The following is an 18,178-nucleotide window of genomic DNA, read 5'->3' as shown; positions in this document are numbered from 1 at the left end:
ACTCCTACTTGCTTTCATGAGTTCATCATCACTAGTTACTTTTTTCCCCAGCGAGGAGCAGGTACTACGTACGTCAGTATACCTTGTTTAGTTCTGAAAAAAATTCGGATTTTGCTACTGTAGTACTTTCATTTTTATTTGACAAATATTGTCAAATTATGAACTAACTAGGATCAAAAGATTGGTCTCGTGATTTACAGACAAACTGTGTAATTAGTTTTTGTTTTCGTGTATATTTAATGTTTCATGCATGTTCCACAAGATTCGATGTGACGGAGAATGTTGAAAACTTTTTGGATTTCGAAGTGAACTAAACAAGGCCTTTAGAACTCGGTTCAGGCGCGGCGGTAAAAGAATGCATCTTTGGCAGGAATGCAGGATCTTATATAACAGCTTTGTAAGATAACTAATGGGAGAAGCCGTTTCTTTACTAATAAGAGATGAAGCCACCTAAATGTTGCTTCTCTGGCTACTCCCCTTTGACACCGTTTACAGAGAATCCTCAAGAAAAAACATCGTTTATAGAGAAACCTTGCCAAACAGAACCGAATTAAGACCCACGAGGACATCTCTGCAGGCTGTACAAACATGACCAGATGCTATTGTGCCTCTTCACCTGCAAACCTGTTCTACCAACTGATACGATCATTTCAAGTACGTATTAGTACTACGTACTACCCACCTTGTTCATTGCACAAGTACTTTGATCAGGTGTGTGGGCACCTGATTTGGAGGCCTTTAGCCCCTTGTCTTATCATTAACCAACCCCTAATATGCGCGCCAACCCCGAATCTGCGCTTCCAACGCATAAAAGTGTGTGGATTCCAGCTCCGGCCGCATCATCGCGGCGAGCTTATGATTGCCAGTCCGGCGCCACGAACGCAATGCATTACAGTAAGCAACAAGATCCTCAAAAGCTATCTGCAAAAGGGATGTACCCCAGCATCAGGTCCGAAATCTGAATATAACAGCACACTGCTTTTTTTGCAACATTTTCCATTTCATCAGTGTGTCACAGCTCCCAACGGATCGATCGATCTTAGACTCGCTAAAATGACCTGAGCAAGATCTGTCACTTCTTATATTACACATGGGGCTTGATTCTAACTACGAGCCCCGTGGGAACAAGTGTTCGTTTGGTTTGTACGAAGAACACAGGAACCGACCGGACAGATTGTCTCATCCTTCCTCTGCAGGAAGAAGGCTTGGAGGCTGATGATCGAGCATGGACTCTAGAGACGCAGCTAGCTGCTCATTCACCGGCTACGGATTTGTCACACACACACATCAGCTGCTGACTTCGGCGATGCTGTGGAGAGAAGGGCGCCAATGGCGATGCCTCGCGCCAGAGTGCGCCGCCGAACTTGAGCTGCTCCGTTGGCCGTCCTTTTCCTGCTGTCGCGACAGTTGAAGTTAGATGACGGCAGTAGAGTAACCAGAAGATGAGATAATCTATCTTGTTGAGCTAAGCTAGTTTAAACATCAAATGACGACTGCAAACAACATCTAGTGTTTTTTTTTGTCTGTCTGTTAGTGCTCATTAGCAATGAATTAGTGGATTCTTGGCCTTCCTGCTAGCATCATGCATCCATGTTCCATGCATATTCTTCGCCCATCTGACTGTCTTATTGGATCGCAGAATGTCAAACATAGTTTTCTAAAATATTTGATATCAGGAGGCAGCTGAAACAAATTTCGGTGCATCCCATCCCCACCATTTCCATGTGATGTGAGGAAAAAAGCAAGATGTGACAAAGCTATTACTATGATTGATATTACCTAGTTTTGCTCCAGAATAATTTGCCTGCCTTTTCTAAGTATAACCCAGCCATTATACCATGTTTTGAGTAAATTATTCGAATTATTCCTTGTATCTTGATCATCGATTAGATTACTTTATAGTGATATCCTTTGCAATCAAATTGGTTGGTTAGGTAGGTACTAGTGGCGCATAAAGGTATAGATAATTAGGAGGGTGGGCAGCTAAATATAGAAATATCAATCAACTGGAATAAGCTACGTAAGCCAAGTTACCTAGACAATTACTAGGTACTTATCAATTCTTATCCTTCCGAAAGGCTATCACCTACTCTTATTTATCAGTCAAACAACACATAATTTGTGGCAGGAAGGAAAACTTGTACTGGACTTGTGTGCTCATAGTCATAGAGAAACTGTGAGACTAGAATTACAACCAAATATTCAGAACAGAACGTCAAGCGGGTAATGATACTGTCAATCTTTTTGTTGGACAATGTTTTGGGCATGTAGTACGAACTATTGGGCTGATCGAAGAACATGAATGAATGGATACACTGAGAACATCTAAAATCAAATCCATGGATGTCGTAATCCGATTTATAGTAGAGTAGTAGACGCTATAGAACAGAGCTGGGATGAACAGAAAAACAGAGGACCCAAGAGATTGTGCCGCAAGCAACCATTGGAAATGGATGGTGATCAGAAAGCAGAAGCAGTACCTGATCAAGGCTGTCATCCGCAACCTGCTGCGGCAGCGAGTTGTCACCGGAGCCCGTCCTCCCGCCGGCGTGCTTCGGCTGAACTACCTGCAGCTGCTGCGCCCTCCGGGTCTTCTCCTCCTTTTTGGCCTGCAGCGCCTTGGTGACCTCGGCGACGGTGATGAGGCGGTACGCCTGGCCGAGCACCAGCGTGTCCCGGGGCTTGAGCAGCTTCACCCGCGTGACGCGCGCGCCGTGCCTGTGCTGCTCCCCCTGCGACAGCTTCTCGGCGTCGGCGCGGTGCGTGACGAGCGCGACGTAGTGGCCCGGGTTGGCGCGCATGACCTCGGCGGCGCTGGTGGCCCAGTAGAGGCGCTGCACGCGGCCGCCCGGGTGCTGCACCACCACCGTCGCCGCCTCCGCCGCCTGGCAGTTGCCCATCCTCGCTCGACCGATCGGCGCTCCCTGCTCCTCTGACCTCTGCCGCGCGCCCGTGGATGTGGGTGGAGGGGAGGCAGGCGCAGGCACGCACGAGTTGGTGGTGGTGGTGGCGGCGGCCGCGAGCGAGCGGCGGTGTTATGATTTATGAAGCGGCGGTGGGCGGTGGGTGGGCAGACTGCCTGTGGCTTCCGGCCCGCACCGGTTTTTTTTAGGCCTTGTATCCAAAATTTTTTTAATATTTTTCGACACATCGAATCTTACAACATATAAATAGAATATTAAATATAAATAAAAATAATTAATTAGATAGTTTATTTGTAATTAATAAGATAATTTTTAAATCTAATTATTTTATAATTAGATAATTATTATCAAATATAAATAAAAATACTATAAATATCAAAATGTAAAAAGTTTTTGAAATCTAAACGATGCTTTATTTGGGTCACCGGCTCACCGCTGGCCTCTGCCCTGCAACCATGGAGCGCGGCGTTGGGCCGTTGGCTGAGCAGGTAGCGTGCACGCGCGGTGTGTGTGGGCGCGCGCGCATCTACGCTGGGGTTAACGGCAGGGCTACTACAACTCCGGGCCGGTCGCAGGATGGAGCTCGAGTGCTCCGTACGTCCCTGAAATGGTAGCTCACCGATCGAATCGGAGGGATCCAGCGCTGAGGTCGTCGTGCATTGAAATCTGCGCCGCTTTGGAGTCTCCGGCTTCAAAGCTGCGGCTTGCCGTGGCTGTGGATTCGTTGTGCACGCCGTGTTATCTTTTCGAGAGAGAGACAAAAATAGAAGTATGTTCGCTTGAGCTATATTTCCTCCATATAAGATTTAGATGTCATTTTAAACAAGATTTGGATTAAATATTGGGAATATAAATCATAAATATTTTATATTATTAAATTTATAAATGTGAAAATTATATAAATATATTTTTCTCGAAAAATATTTTTATAAAAGTATTTTAATATTTTTATAAAAATAAGATGTTAAAGTTGTGTTTTAAAGACCATGTTGTTGTCCTAAACATCTAAATCTTATACGAAGGGAGTATGTTTGATTGATACAACACGCCGTGTTATTTTTTCAAGGAAAAAGAGTAGTGCGATGTACGTTTCGCTAGCTGCACGAACACGAGTTTTTCGCCACAGCATTTCGCTCTCTTTCTGATCTCCTGTGACTATTTTCCACTCTCGAAAACCAGTCCCAGCTAATCCGAGTGTGCTTTGCAAGGTGCCAAGGTTGTATTAGACTTGAACATAGAGGCCACGGTGATGCATGTCTGCTTCTCGATCCAGAAGAATAGTATTCCAAATATATATGAAAACAGATTACATGTTCATGTGATTCGTATAATGATTTTGTGAAGACACATCACAAATTTTTTTGGTATGCGATGTAACCCACATCTATTCTATCTATCCCTAATACTTAATTGTGAAAATTTCAGTCTGCCTACTATTTTTCTGTCTGCCACCAACTGGTTATTTCCATGGTTTGGGTCAACCGATTTTTGGGCCTTTCGATTTTGGGCTTGATTGGGCGCTGAGCTGATTGTCGGCCGTCCGATTTGCACGGTTCGGCGCTCAGCTGATTGACAACACGCACGTACGCGTGCTCGACCGGCTGTCGACGGGACTCTGCCGCGGCACAACCATGTGTGGACAACGAGATAGCTAGCAGTCTCGCACTGGGCGCCCTGCTCCTCCTCGAGGGTGGGTACACTTGCACGCGGATGTGAATGTGACGATGGCACAACTCGTTCACGGATACGCTCATGGACGGAATCCCGGGCATACCCTACATTTTTGGAAAAAAATTAATAGGTATTTGAGATATATACATGTATAATATACATAAGATGTTAAAATTACGTTTCTCTGTGTTTCTGGATCATTTTATTCAGCAATTCACCTCTAACTCAAAAGCAGTCCCATAAGCCACGCGAATCCAGACGGTCCATGACTCATCTAACCTTCTCACTCACTTCCCCACTCCCCCAAAATCCCAAAACCATCAGGCCTAGTCCGTAGGGGTAGGGCAGCCGCGCACTGACGCGCAGGCAGGCGCTTCCGCGACTCTCGACCACTCGCCGCCGCTTTCACCGCGCGCCGCCGCTCGCGAATCGCCACTGACGCGCAGGCAGGCGCTGCGGCCTGTGCGGACACTCAAGTTGCCGGCGTCCCCGCACCGCCGCTTCGGCGGCTCCGCTCCCCGGCATCGGGCGTCCCCGTGCCGCCGCGCGGCCAGTTGGCCATGACGCCCCCTTTGCTTGGACTTAGAGGTAATAAAACTCAAATCCTTTTCCTTTTTCCTTTGTTGGTTCTATTAAATGTCATTTTCAATTACAAAATAAAATTTATAGATATGCAATGCATTTGAACTACATGTATCTTTTATCTAAGCATATTTAAATATTTTGTGTCGTTAATCCAAAAAATTTTTACCATGCGCATACCCTGCTCCTAATTTCTGGGTCCGCCACTGGATACGCTGCAGGAGCTCGACCTTCGCAGGCTCCTTGTCAAAAAAAGAAAGACGTTCGCAGACAAGTGCGGCTGCCCGACGTGGTGCATATGAGCATGTAATCCCAGCTCGTAATGGTGACCAGAGGCCTCATGCTGCCACACACCAACGATGGAGCTCTGCGCTCAGTTCTCCTCTTCCTCTGATGTCTGATTTTTTTTTCTGAAATTTGTGCATAATTTGTAAATATTTTGACATATATTTCTATGGTATCTGAAATCCATAGAAATAATTTGTAAAGAAAGATTTGGTATATATTTGTATTATCCTCAAATTACACCACTATGTCCAATAAATTACACCAAAAAAGTCATTATAAATACAATAATAAGTCAGTGTAAATATAGCTAAAAGATAGTTTAAGTGTATGAAAAAAAATTCAGTTGACAAGAGAGGCTAAAACAACTGAATGTCATCTAGATAGATCTTTTTTTACCGTCTCCATATAGTGTTGTTATATGTCCTTTTTGTCTAATTTTTTTTGTTTACCTGGTGGTCTGCTTCCACACTGCGTCTCGGACCTTGAGCGTCCCGTTTACGACCCCATTCAGCGATAGCGACGCGGCGCGGCGGCGCCCTACCACCAGCTCCACGGAGTCCTCGTCGTCGTCGAGCTCTGACCAGTCACCCCCCGCCTCCTCTGTCAAATCTATATCTATATCTCTATTATATATATATATATATATATATATATATATATATATATATATATATATATATATATATATATATATATAATTAGGTAATAGAGATATAAATATAGATTTGTAGTTTTTTCTCCCGTTGCAACGCACAGATATTTTGCTAGTAAATGCAAAAGACACATTAAAAATGCATAAATTATTTCTATAGTTAAGTAAAACCAAATTTTTTGGTCCATGATGTAATCCACACAAATACAAAAGACACATGACAAATACATAAATTATTTGTATAGTTAAGGAAAGATAAATGTTATGGTAGTATGATGTAACCGAAGATATGTCAAACGAAAAAATTATTTTTATAGTTAAGCAAATCCAAATGTTTTAGTCCGCGTGTAATATAGAATACACAACATAAATGCACAAAAGGGATATGCTATATTTCAGGTGTCTAAAATATAGCATTTGTTCAAGCGATAGCTAACAACAATTAGATCTCCATCCAACGGTCCAAATCTATTAGCATAAATCACAATAAATAAATTTTATTTTTTTATGGAAGGACAAAAGGCAAAATTGTTTAGACGCTTGAACTATAAGAAATGTGATGCATAAATTTTTTTCTTATAGTTACAAAAGCCAACTTTTTTTTGGTATGCGATGTAACACACACAAATGCATAAAGACACATGATAAATACGCAAATTATTTCTATATATAGTTAAGCAAAACAAAATGGTTTGATATGTGTTGTAAACCACACAAATAACAAAAAAAAATGCACATACGTGCAGTTGTGCTGCCTAGTAAAGAAATTAGCGGCCTAACGAAGAACACAAATGGATGTGTAGCATACGAACGAGCAAGTATGGTCCGAACTCTATGATGTGTAAAATATATTCAGAACATCCCATGGATAATGAATAATTAAATATACACTATGGGACATCGTGTTTATACTACGTGAACATATCATAATATATTTTTAATAGATATAGTATGAAAAAATAAAATATATCATAGAACATAACATATCATATGTACCTCGTGAAATATAGAAAATAAAAGGGTACACAAAAAATTAAACAATTAATTAGGGTAAAATAAAAAATAAGAAAATCCAAGAAAACATAAAAAAAGAGAATTACAAGAAAAATAAAATATAAATTATAAAAAAATAATCAAAAACTAAAAATATATAGTAGCAAGGAAAGAAAACAAAATGGAAATAAAAAAAAATAATAAGAACAAAGAAAGGCAAAAGAAGCCTGCTTTACTCACACGCTACAACCCAATATCCTAATTCTCTTGGGCCCAACAAAAGATGAAACAGCCCAACAACTCCTCCGCTCTGGTACGTACGAGTACGACCCGCTTTGTCACCCTCCTCTATTGCGAGCACCCTCCTCCGGCCCCTAGACCATCTCCAGCCGATTAAAGGCACTCACAATGCAGATTCTATTATAAAGTCTAAAGTTATTTATTACCTCGAACAATATGGATTTAGAGTCTAAATAAGACTTGGAGTCTTATTTTTTCTACCTCTTTCTTCAGTAAATATGCTGCCACATAAGCAAAATACTATAAATAATATGTAATTAATTGTCTTGGACTCTGTGATAGAGTCTTGCATTGTGAGTGCCCTAAAGCCAACTCCAACTAAACTCCTACTTGAGCCCTAATCCTATTTTGAAAGCTTAAACACATTAAAAACCTCTTCAACCGAACCCCTATTTAAGCCCCAATGGATAAAGGGCTCTCATTTCTCTATCTTGGAGCCCCCACATGTTGGAGTCCCTCATCCTCTCTCTCATCTTCCTTTCTCTCTTCTATAGAGCTGACAAGTAGGACCGATAAATTGGATTGACAATGCAATATAAAAGTAGAGAATTTAGGGACGGTTGGAGTACCCCGAGAAGTAGAGGATAAAATATGGATGAGGGACTCTCATTTGAAGAAATAGGGAGGCAAAATTTGAGAGATTGGTTGGAGTTGTTCTAAATGGACTACCTATTCCCAATCTGAGTAGTGGAGGGTTAAAAATCTACTCCAGCAGACTACATATTCCACCCAACAGATTTGTTGGCTACCCAAATGCCCCTCTCCACTACCCATTCCTGTTGGGTCAAGGACACTACCCAAATCTTCTCTCCCACCCACGCGCCTTTCTTCCATTCATACTCTTGTGGGACTTAGAAGTCATTCTCTGCTAAAACAAAAATGGGTAACTAGTTTTAGGTAGTACTGTTAAAGTTGAGAGTAAAATTTAGATAGTATTAAAATGGATGACTATCCAAATAAACATTTAGGTAGTCTGATTTAGGTAGCAACTATATGCATGTCACCCCCAAGCAAAACCGATCGGCATTGATGAGCTGAGTTGCTGCTCCACAACATTCTTCTCTGTATCAGACATCTAAGACAAAACATGAAGTACATCTAAATACAAAAAAAAGAGAGGAAATAAAGAAGAAAACAAAACAAACAGCTAAAGTACAAAATTACACAACTAACCTTTAATAAAGTCTCTCAACAAAAGTTCACTTCCAAAAAATCACGAGCAAACTTAAAGCTGATAGTGAAATTTGACTTCGTCGGAAAATTTTAACTTCGCTAAATAGAAAAATCCAGCAGCATCTTCCCGTCTTCGAATAGGCACAGCAAACACAAGAGGGCGCAGTATATATAGGCGGCTTCGGGTCAAACCCGACCGTTCACCTTCCATATAGTAAAAAATGACCGTTACGGGAAAGGAAAGTTTGCGCAAATCCAACGGCCGACTCCAAAGTTCGGGACGGCGTTTTCTGACTTTGTTTTAAATTCATAAACTTCACGAAATTTAGACCTTTGGAGTAGGCCTTCGCCCGCAAGGGGCTACTATTGGGAATTAAACTTAGTCATGAAAAGTAGTCCCAAACTTTGGAGTAGAAAATTCTAGAAAGATTAACTCTAATTTCTGTACCAGAGTTTTTTATACAGAGATGAGATTAAAGCGAAGACAAAAGTTGACTTCGCCAGGCTTGGTTCGACTTCGATTAGATAATTTCGTCTTTGCTTTCAGATCGCAGACTTAGAAAAGTGAAGATGAAGTCCAACTTCACCTGTCGACTGATCGTGCAAATCGACTAAGTTAGGATTGCAAATCGCTTGAAGACTTAACGCTCGAAGTTAATAAAGTGAAGACTAGATGTGAAAAAAGACGACTTAGCCCCCGCCCGTATAATGTATTGTAATCATTTGTATAAAGGGTAAATTAGTCATTTAGTACCTTGGGTGAAGTCGAGGGCCCTATAAATATCTCACTGACATGTACTGTACAGATCAAGTAACGAAGTGATGCCTTTTGACTTAAATTGAATCTTGAATGTTTGTGTGATTGATTGCGGAATTCGATGACTTTCACCCAACAGATATAATATCGAAAAATAAACGTGGAGCCGCCAGAGCTACATCCATTATCCATATGTCTCAAACACTAAGCAACGACATTGTATTATTTGTCTGCATGCACGGCGGCTCCTGGTGTTGAAAAACGGCAAGTCCGAGTCCGAGGTCGTGTCCAATGCAACACCCGCGCTCGATTCCGAAACCAACAGCGAGTCCTGGGAGAACACGTCTACTCTGCCCCCATCCCCATATATGCATGCCACCACCAAGCAAAACCGATCGGCGTTGATGAGCTGAGTTGCTGTACCGATCCGTGTCGGACTCGAAACCCGTGATTCCGTCGCAGTACCGATCCGCATTAGACTCGAACCGGTGATTTTTGAGTCCTTTAAATTGAGAAGCTCAGCCACCTCCTGATCTGAGAAAAAGAGTTAGAGCCGGACATCATGGCGTGCGTGATCTCGGCGGAGGACGTGCCCTACGAGCATGACGTTCTGCGCGAGCCTTTCAAGGTCTCGTCATGGCTGCGCTACCTGTCAGCGCGCGCTGAGGCGCCGCTGGCGAAGCGCGTGGCCATCTACGAGCGGGCGCTGAGGGCGCTCCCGGGATCGTACAAGCTGTGGCACGCGTACCTGACGGAGCTCGCGGTCGACGCCGCGCGGCCTGTCGCCGCCACCGGCCGCGCCGCCCACGACGCGGCGCTCAACGCCGCCTTCGAGCGCGCCCTGGCGGCGGGCATGTCCCGGATGCCGCGCATCTGGCAGATGTACGCCTCGGCGCTCCTCGACCAGCGCCTGCTCACCCGCGCCCGCCGAGCCCTCGACCGCGCGCTCCGCGCCCTGCCCGTCACGCAGCACCACCGCGTGTGGCCGCTCGTCCTCCGCCTCGCCTACCTCCCGGGCTGCCCCGCCGTGACCGCCGTCCGCCTCCTCCGCCGCTACCTCCAGTTCGACCCCGCGTACGCCGAGGAGTTCATCGCCTACCTCGTGTCAGCAGGCAGGTTTCGTGAGGCGGCCGAACAGCTCGCCTCGGCCATCAGTGACGACGGCTTCCGCTCGGCCAAGGGCACGACCAAGCGCCAGCTCCTACTCGACCTATGCGACCTCGTCGCCAAGCACCCCGACGACGTCGCCGGGTTGCCCGTGGAAGCCATCCTCCGCAGCGCCGTCCGCAAGTTCCCCGAGGAGTACGGCGTGCTGTGGACAACTCTAGCGGGCCACTACGCGCGGAAGGGCGTCCAGAACAAGGCGAGAGACGTGCTCGAGGAGGCCACCGCCGCCGCGACGACAGTCAAGGACTTCAGGCTGGTCTTCGAGTCCTACCTGCACTTCGAGCACGCCATGGCTGCCGCGGAGCTGGAGCTCGACAAAGGCGGACAAGAGGAGAGCTCTGCATCCGTTCTCCAGGGATGCTGGCTGGCCGACAAAGACGACGCCGACCTGAACTTGGCGAAGCTGGAGCGGCTGCTGGAACGCCGGCCGGAGCTGCTCAACTGCGTGCAGCTAAGGCAGAACCCGCACGACGTCCAGGTGTGGCACGACAGGGTGAAGATATTCCACACGGACCCCGCGCGGCAGGCCGCGGCGTACGCGGAGGCACTCAGCGCCATTGATCCGATGAAGGCTACGGGGAAGCCGCACACGCTCTGGCTCGCGTTCGCCAAGATGTACGAGGGCCGCGGTCTGCTCGACAGCGCCCGGGAGGTCTTCCGGCGCGCCACGCAGGTCAACTTCAAGGCCGTGGACGACCTCGCCGCCGTCTGGTGCGAGTGGGCGGAGATGGAGTTGAGGCACGGGAACCCCGAGACCGCCACCGACCTCGTCCGGCAAGCGACGTCGGAGCCGTCGGCCGAGGTCAGGAGACGGGTCGCCGCGGCGCCGGCCGAGCGCGGCGAGCCGGCCCAGATCAAGCTGCACAGGTCCCTCAAGCTGTGGTGCTTGTACGCCGACCTGATGGAGACACACGGGACGCCGGAATCTGCCTGCGCCGTGTACGAGAGGATACACGACCTGGGACTGACCACGCCTCTGCTGGTGCTCAACCACGCCTCGCTTCTGCGAGAGCACGAGCGGTTCGAGGACGCGTTCCGGGTGTACCAGAGGGGCGTCAGGTCCTTCAAGCATCCGCACGCGGAGCCGATCTGGGCGGCGTACCTGACCCAGTTCGTCCAGAGGTACGGGAAGAGCAGGCCGGAGAGGGTGAGGGACCTGTTCGAGGACGCCGTCCGGCAGGCTCCGCCGCAGCTGAAGAAGGCGATGTTCCTTCGGTACGCCAAGTTCGAGGAGGACTTCGGCCTGGCCACGCGCGCCATGAAGGTCTACGAGGACGCGGCGAGCGCTGTTCCCAGCCGCGACAAGCTCGGCGTCTACGACGTGTACGTCGGACGTGCCGCCGCCATGTTCGGCGTTGTCAAGGCGAGGGAGATTTACCATCAGGCGATCTGCGAGGGCGGCCTCCCGGACGAGGACGCGAGGGCGATCTGCGTCAGGTTCGCCGACCTGGAGATGGGCCTCGGCGAAGTCCAACGCGCCAGGGCGCTGTACGTGTACGCGTCAGGCTTCACGGATCCGAGCACTCACCCTGACTTCTGGAAGCGGTGGAATGCGTTTGAGGTTCTTCACGGCGACGAGAGCACGTTCAGAGAGATGCTCCGCCTGAAAAGGACGGTGACAATGAATGCGCACGCCATCGTTGAGGCCAAGGCGGAGATCGCTACCATGAAAAGGCCGTGCGCCGGCCAACAGGTAGAGGATAGTGGCATGATGCCGCCAGAGAGCAAGAGAATGCGTATTGCATAGGATGTTGTCGTCTGTAGTGATGTTCACGGGCTATTTTCATTCTCTGAAGGAACGAACTGTATCTTCACCTGTGATGTAGGAGTAAGGAGTAATTATTTTGCTTATAATTTTTATAATGAAACAGTTCTAGGAAATGTGTCTATCGGCAATTTGGCAGACATCAAACGATAGTCTAAAATTGAAGATTTTGCTCTTTAGTGACTTGGATCCTTCTCTTCTCTCTGTTCTATACACCTATAAAGACTCGACGGTCTGCCTTATTCGCTTGAGCTTATCAGCCGAATATGTCAGCCATTCAGCAGTGTTTTTCTCTCACAACAAATCAGCCAACAGTATTTTTGCCATGTATAGAAACGACGGTCTTCATAGATAGTTTATACAGAGCAATTTTTTTATCCAATCACATACATTCTCTCTCCATTCTCTACCAATCACATCTCTTCATGTCTTAGTTTTCGTATAGACATGATTTCAAATTTAGACTTAGTTTCTATAATTATTGTTCTCTTTCTATCTTCAATAACTATATTAACATATCAACAAAATGTTTAAATGACAATACAATTAATATCATAAAAACTATAATGGGTTTTCTGTACTAGGAGTGTCCTAAGTAATCATGATTCTAAATCTTGATCCCTGCCCATGAGTCCAAATTTCACTCGGAGGTCACTTGTTTGTGTCAAGGTGTCTGATTACAATACAAAGACCAAATCCAATCACGTGTCTAATTCAGGTTACTATGGTTCAATTTAAAAAATTATGAGCCCGGTGGGGCGTCTGTATCTAGTACATATATATATATTGGAAAACTTAACTGAGGCCTTGTTTAGATATGAAAACTTTTTGAATTTCGCCACTGTAGCACTTTCGTTTGTTTGTAGTAAATATTGTCCAATTATAGAATAATTAGGGTTAAAAGATTCGTCTTCCGATTTACAGACAACCTGTATAATTAGTTTTTATTTTCGTTTATATTTAATGCTTCATATATGTACCGTAAGATTCGATGTGATGGATAATCTTGAAAACTTTTTAGTTTTTGGAGTAAACTAAACAAGGTCTGAGCGTAGTCTGAAAAAGAAGGCCAGCCGGGGCATCACTGGAAAATCAAAACCCTGTGTAAAAAACTCTAAACTGTATGCGAAACTTTAAGAGCTAAAATAAAACAAAGAAGTATAACAATGATTTTTGTCTCTGTCTCACCACCAATAAGGCCTTGTTTAGTTTCCAAAATTTTTTAGTTTAGAGTACTGTAGCATTTTCATTTTTATTTATAAATTATTATTTAATTATAGACTAACTAGTCTTAAAAATTTATCTTATGATTTACAGTCAAACTGTGTAATTAATTTTTATTTTTGTCTATATTTAATACTTCATGTACGTGCCGTAAGATTTGATGTGATGGAAATTTTTTTAAAAAAATTGGTTTATAGGGTCAACTGAGCAAGGCCTAAAAACAACCAGCCCATCCACACTCGTTTCTGCACGGTATCAAAAGAATCGTCGATGCACGTGTATTCTTTTGATCTATTTGATCTAGGCCTCGTTTACTTTCACATTAAAACGTAATTTTTTTAAAAAAAATTCTTATTAAATATAGACGAAAATAAAAACTAATTACACAGTTTGATTACAATTACGAGACAAATTTTTTGAGTCTAATTAGTTTATAGTTGGATAATAATTAACACAAACAAACGAAAATACAGTTTTGTGAAATTTTTAATTCCTAAACTAAACACGGCCCTAGTAAATCTTAAGAATTTCAAAAAAAAAACTTGAAGAACAGAACACATGAGCAGAGACGCCTGCTCCGGTTCTCCCTGATGTCTCGTTAGTGCGGTCACCGGAGGATGTTCTGGAGCAGGATCTCGTTGAACGTGTCGACAGGCCCGGGCATGCACCAGTGCACGCAGTCGTTCTGCACCCTGCCGCCCGCGCCGCCGCCGGCGAACGGGTCCTTGTGCATGTACGGGCCCGGGTGGCCGTCCGGCCGCAGGTTGGCCAGAGTTGTCACGTCCAGCGCCGTGAACCGCAGGCCGGACCCGGCGCCGGCGGCGTTGGCCGCGGCCTGCACCGCCTCCACCACGGTCCTCCGCATCTCCGACTCCGTGTACCCCAGCTCCTTCTCGCCGTTCCTGTACGGCCGCTTCTTGGGGCAGGCGCCGGCCTTGTCCCAGTCCCCCTCGAAGTGCGCCGGCGAGAACGTGGTCAGCGCTACCACTTTCCTGCCCGCGGCGTCGCCGTGCCGCCGGGTGACCTCGGCGAGCGTCCGGTAGATGGCGGTCTTGAACACGCCGAAGAAGTCGGTCTCGGTGTGGTTGAGCTCCGCGCAGTCGTGGCACCCGACGACGCTGCCGCCGTCGTGGTAGATCCCGGGGAGCAGGAACCAGTGCCCCACCGACAGCACGGCCGCGTCGAGCGCGCCCAGCTGCGACATCCACCGCTCGTCGAACGCGTCAAGGAACACGTTGTTGTGCCGCACGCCGCCCGCGCGCTCCGCCTTCTCGGCGACCTTCACCAGGAACGGCGACCAGAAGACGGACACCGTCGCGTTGTGCTCCCGGAACACGAACCGCCGGAACCTGTTCTCCTCGCCGTCCCGGTACACCAGCTCTGGCGCGGCGGAGCGGGACGCCAGGAGGCACAGCAGCGACTCCGCCTGGTTCCGCGCCAGGGAGTCGCCGACGAAGGCCAGGTGCTTGTTGCGGAGCCAGCTTAAGAACGCCTCCGGGGAGAAGGCCGGCAGGTCGCAGCGCCGTGGCCGCCAACGCCAGTAAAGGTAGCCGGTGTCCGGCCGGCCGTGCGCCATGCAGTTCTGCCCGTCCTTGATGGTGCCACAGCTCGTGCCATTGTACAGCGGCGAGCGCGCGTCCGGCACCCACTCGCCGTCGGAGTAGTCGCACGGCGGCGCCGGCGCCGGCGATGGCACTTCTTTGGCTACTACTCCTAAGAGGACATGCAAGATTAGTTCATAATAATAATAATAACCTTCAATGGGTAAAGAACAACTAGAAAATGAGTTGCAAGGACTAATTTTACACAATAATCTAAAAAATTATAGATGCCCAAAATGAGAGAACTGAACGCGTCAAAGATGGTAATTACTGCTGTTCCATAAGATGCATTCCTTGAGAAATTTGGCATGAAACTCGGAAGTCTGCTTGAGCACTCAACCAATCGAGCGCCCAAATCAATCCAGGTACAAAATTTGCACAGTACATTGCAACAACTACTGTGAGAAATTAACTGGAAAACCTACTTAAGTGTACCTTGAGCTCGTTGATTCCTCAATACTTCATCTCCTTGCTGAGGAGGAGGAGGCGGAGGAAGCAGGTGCTCACGCGCATTCACCCGAGCAGCTGAGACACCCGCTGCAACCTCGTCTTGTACCTGCGCCACCACCACTGATTTCTCAGATGCGGGTGCGGGGTAGAAGATAAGGTGGTGCAAGAAGGCGAGGGCGATGAGCGCGTAGAGGGCGTAGGTGACGAACTGCTTCTTTGGAAGTACGAGGTGGTGGTTCTGGAGCTGATATTTCCGCAGGAAGTTGGTGACCATGACTGCGGGATGTTGGTGGCTAAGAGCAAACCATGGAAGAAGCCGAGGCAGAGGGCGGTGGGAGCCCGAGATTAGTGTTGGCCATGGGTAAATCCCCATCCGGTATGAACTCGCCAGACCGTGACAACAATATAACACCATGGGTATCTTTATATATAGTGATGGGTGGGGAAATTTCCCCAGACCCATACTCGGGTGGGTAAATTAGACCCGGCGGATCACCCATACCCGCCAAACATCAGCGATTCACAAGCACCAGTCACGTAGTAGCAATTTACAAGCATCGTCACATAGTCATTCACAAGCATCGTCACATAGCCACCTCACCATATACCTAGCAAATAGCAACATAATAATTTCTGCTGCAACCACTAGTCACAACACCATAATAGTTCATTGTCCATACAAATCACGTAGTAGAGAGTAGTACTTTGCTAGCACTACATAGAGTTTCAGTGTATGGACTGCCGGTGGACTGGTGGCTGGTGGGCTTATTTAGTTTTGGACTGGGTATTTTTCACCCATAGGTAAATGGGTATGGGGGCTACTAGAACGTGTAGCCCCCATACCCGCGTAGCCAATAGGTGAAGGGGTTTGCTATGTTTGTGTACCCATGGGTACTGGTTTCACTCCATATTGGTACCCTAATAGAGTAAATACCCATCGGGTCGCGGGTCGCGGACCCCATTGACATCTTTACCGGAGATCGAGACTACAGGGAGGAGAGGGAAAGAGGCAGGGACCAGGGTGGCCTATAATAAAATATACTAAGTGATGCTACAAAAAATCAAACATAACCATATGTATATTTGTATAATTTTACGGGTCTCATATTATCTACCAGCTATCAGACTGAGACTCTAATTGGCAAAATAGCAACCACATGACTGAGCCTGTTTGCTTGAGCTTATCTGCCGAATCTATTAACTATTTATTAGTGTTTTTTTCTCACAATAAATCAACAAAGAGTACTTTCAATTTAATTTCAGCCATGACTTTTTAGCCAAGCGAGATCATTTTTTGATTTGTCTTCTCTAACTTTTTCCTTTTAATTGAGAAAGAATCAAAATGAAGCACATATATATTATTTTTTTAAAGAGAATTAACTCTGCTTTTAAGAAAGCACAACGTAACAGGTTCGCTGGGGTTACCAGCCACATTACAAAACACGGCTATCTCAGCCCAAAACCAGGAAGGAAAAGATTAGAACACAACTAAAACAGCACATATATATTATTAATGATAATCTGGTACATTCCCTAGTATGCAATTTCACTAGATTGAACCTGTGTTACAATATATCTTTGAAACTTAGCCTGTTCAACTTTTCAAAATGGTCTTGTGGTTCTAGCATAAAAAAGAAAAATGGCACGTTCCGATCACTCGTTATCTATATATATTATTATATACATGAAGAACACCATTCAAGATTCAACAATGTGAGAACGCCATCTAAAAACTGAAGAGTGAACAAAGAAGTCACTTGCCACTGTTGGCTGTAGGAAGGACACCGAGGCTGCTCCAACCGATGGGACCGCGAGCAAAAGCATTGGGCTCGGACAGACTTGGCATGGTGACCGACGCACACATAGGTTGCCCGTGCAGCGATAGCATAGTGTCACGACCGCGCTGCTAGCATGCTATCGGCCACTGAGGCACTGACATCTGTTGTTGCATGGCGACGTGGCGCCAGCCCGAGCTTCTAGAGCTTGAGGAAGTCTTTATGGGCAAGGCTCCTAATTATCTGCAACACATTGTGTTTGAAGTTTTGGATCTTGGATAAGATACTGAATCCCTAAATGCATGTAACAAGAAATCAGATTAGTTGTCTTGGTGCCCATATGCTCCTCGACCTTCTTCTAGAAAAACAAATTCATAGCCATCAATTCTATTTCCTGCACATCACTGAAAATCGACAGGAAAACACAATTTAGACTTATTCATAGATATATATAAGTTCTGAACCAGAATGCTAATAGTTGTGTGTCTATTCAGTCAAAAATAGTTGTGTGTCTCACATGAGCAGCGCATCGACGAACAGTTGTGCTCCTCGGTGCTCCACAGCTCCCGGGGTTTAATGATGACGACATTTGCACTTTGTAATGTCATGAAAGATTTAATCATTTAATAATTTCTGTCCCTTCTGTCATTCCTTCAATCTAGTTACTAGTATTCAAACTCCTAAAGTATACTTATTGCACATCTCTTGGACTGTACCTCCTTTCAGTTTAGAAGGAATCAGATTCAATCTCCTATTTACTTCTATCCTACAAACAACCTAAGTGGACTGATAGCAAATAACATTTAAGCCTATTTTGATTGGAATTGCATAGCACGAATTCTACACTTCACAAACA

At 46.0% G+C, this 18,178-nt stretch overlaps 2 protein-coding genes and 1 pseudogene across 3 annotated transcripts; 1 reads left to right on the top strand and 2 right to left on the bottom strand.

Annotated features, from left to right (window-relative positions):
- Nucleotides 946-3,061, bottom strand: LOC8065546. 2 transcript variants are annotated; one of them, XM_002436724.2, is made up of 2 exons: nucleotides 2,481-3,061; nucleotides 946-1,395 (listed from the first exon to the last, which is right to left on the bottom strand). In XM_002436724.2, exons 1-2 carry the CDS (start codon nucleotides 2,898-2,900, stop codon nucleotides 1,288-1,290), a joined length of 528 nt encoding a protein of 175 aa, XP_002436769.1. In that variant the 5' UTR covers nucleotides 2,901-3,061; the 3' UTR covers nucleotides 946-1,287. The 2 variants fall into 2 exon arrangements, with proteins under 2 accessions (XP_002436769.1, XP_021304608.1); XM_021448933.1 differs by having other exon boundaries at nucleotides 946-1,392.
- On the top strand, nucleotides 9,903-12,318 carry LOC8057894 (annotated as a pseudogene).
- On the bottom strand, nucleotides 14,028-15,930 carry LOC8065545 (protein ALTERED XYLOGLUCAN 4). The gene is made up of 2 exons (XM_002436723.2): nucleotides 15,533-15,930; nucleotides 14,028-15,209 (listed from the first exon to the last, which is right to left on the bottom strand). The coding sequence occupies exons 1-2, from the start codon at nucleotides 15,918-15,920 to the stop codon at nucleotides 14,104-14,106; spliced, it is 1,494 nt and encodes a 497-aa protein (XP_002436768.2). The 5' UTR covers nucleotides 15,921-15,930; the 3' UTR covers nucleotides 14,028-14,103.

The sequence above is a fragment of the Sorghum bicolor genome, chromosome 10 (assembly GCF_000003195.3).
Source record: "Sorghum bicolor cultivar BTx623 chromosome 10, Sorghum_bicolor_NCBIv3, whole genome shotgun sequence".
In the NCBI taxonomy this organism is placed as follows: Eukaryota; Viridiplantae; Streptophyta; class Magnoliopsida; order Poales; family Poaceae; genus Sorghum; species Sorghum bicolor.
Note: the sequence above shows the minus strand (reverse complement) of the source record. Positions and strands in the feature narration are given on the sequence as shown.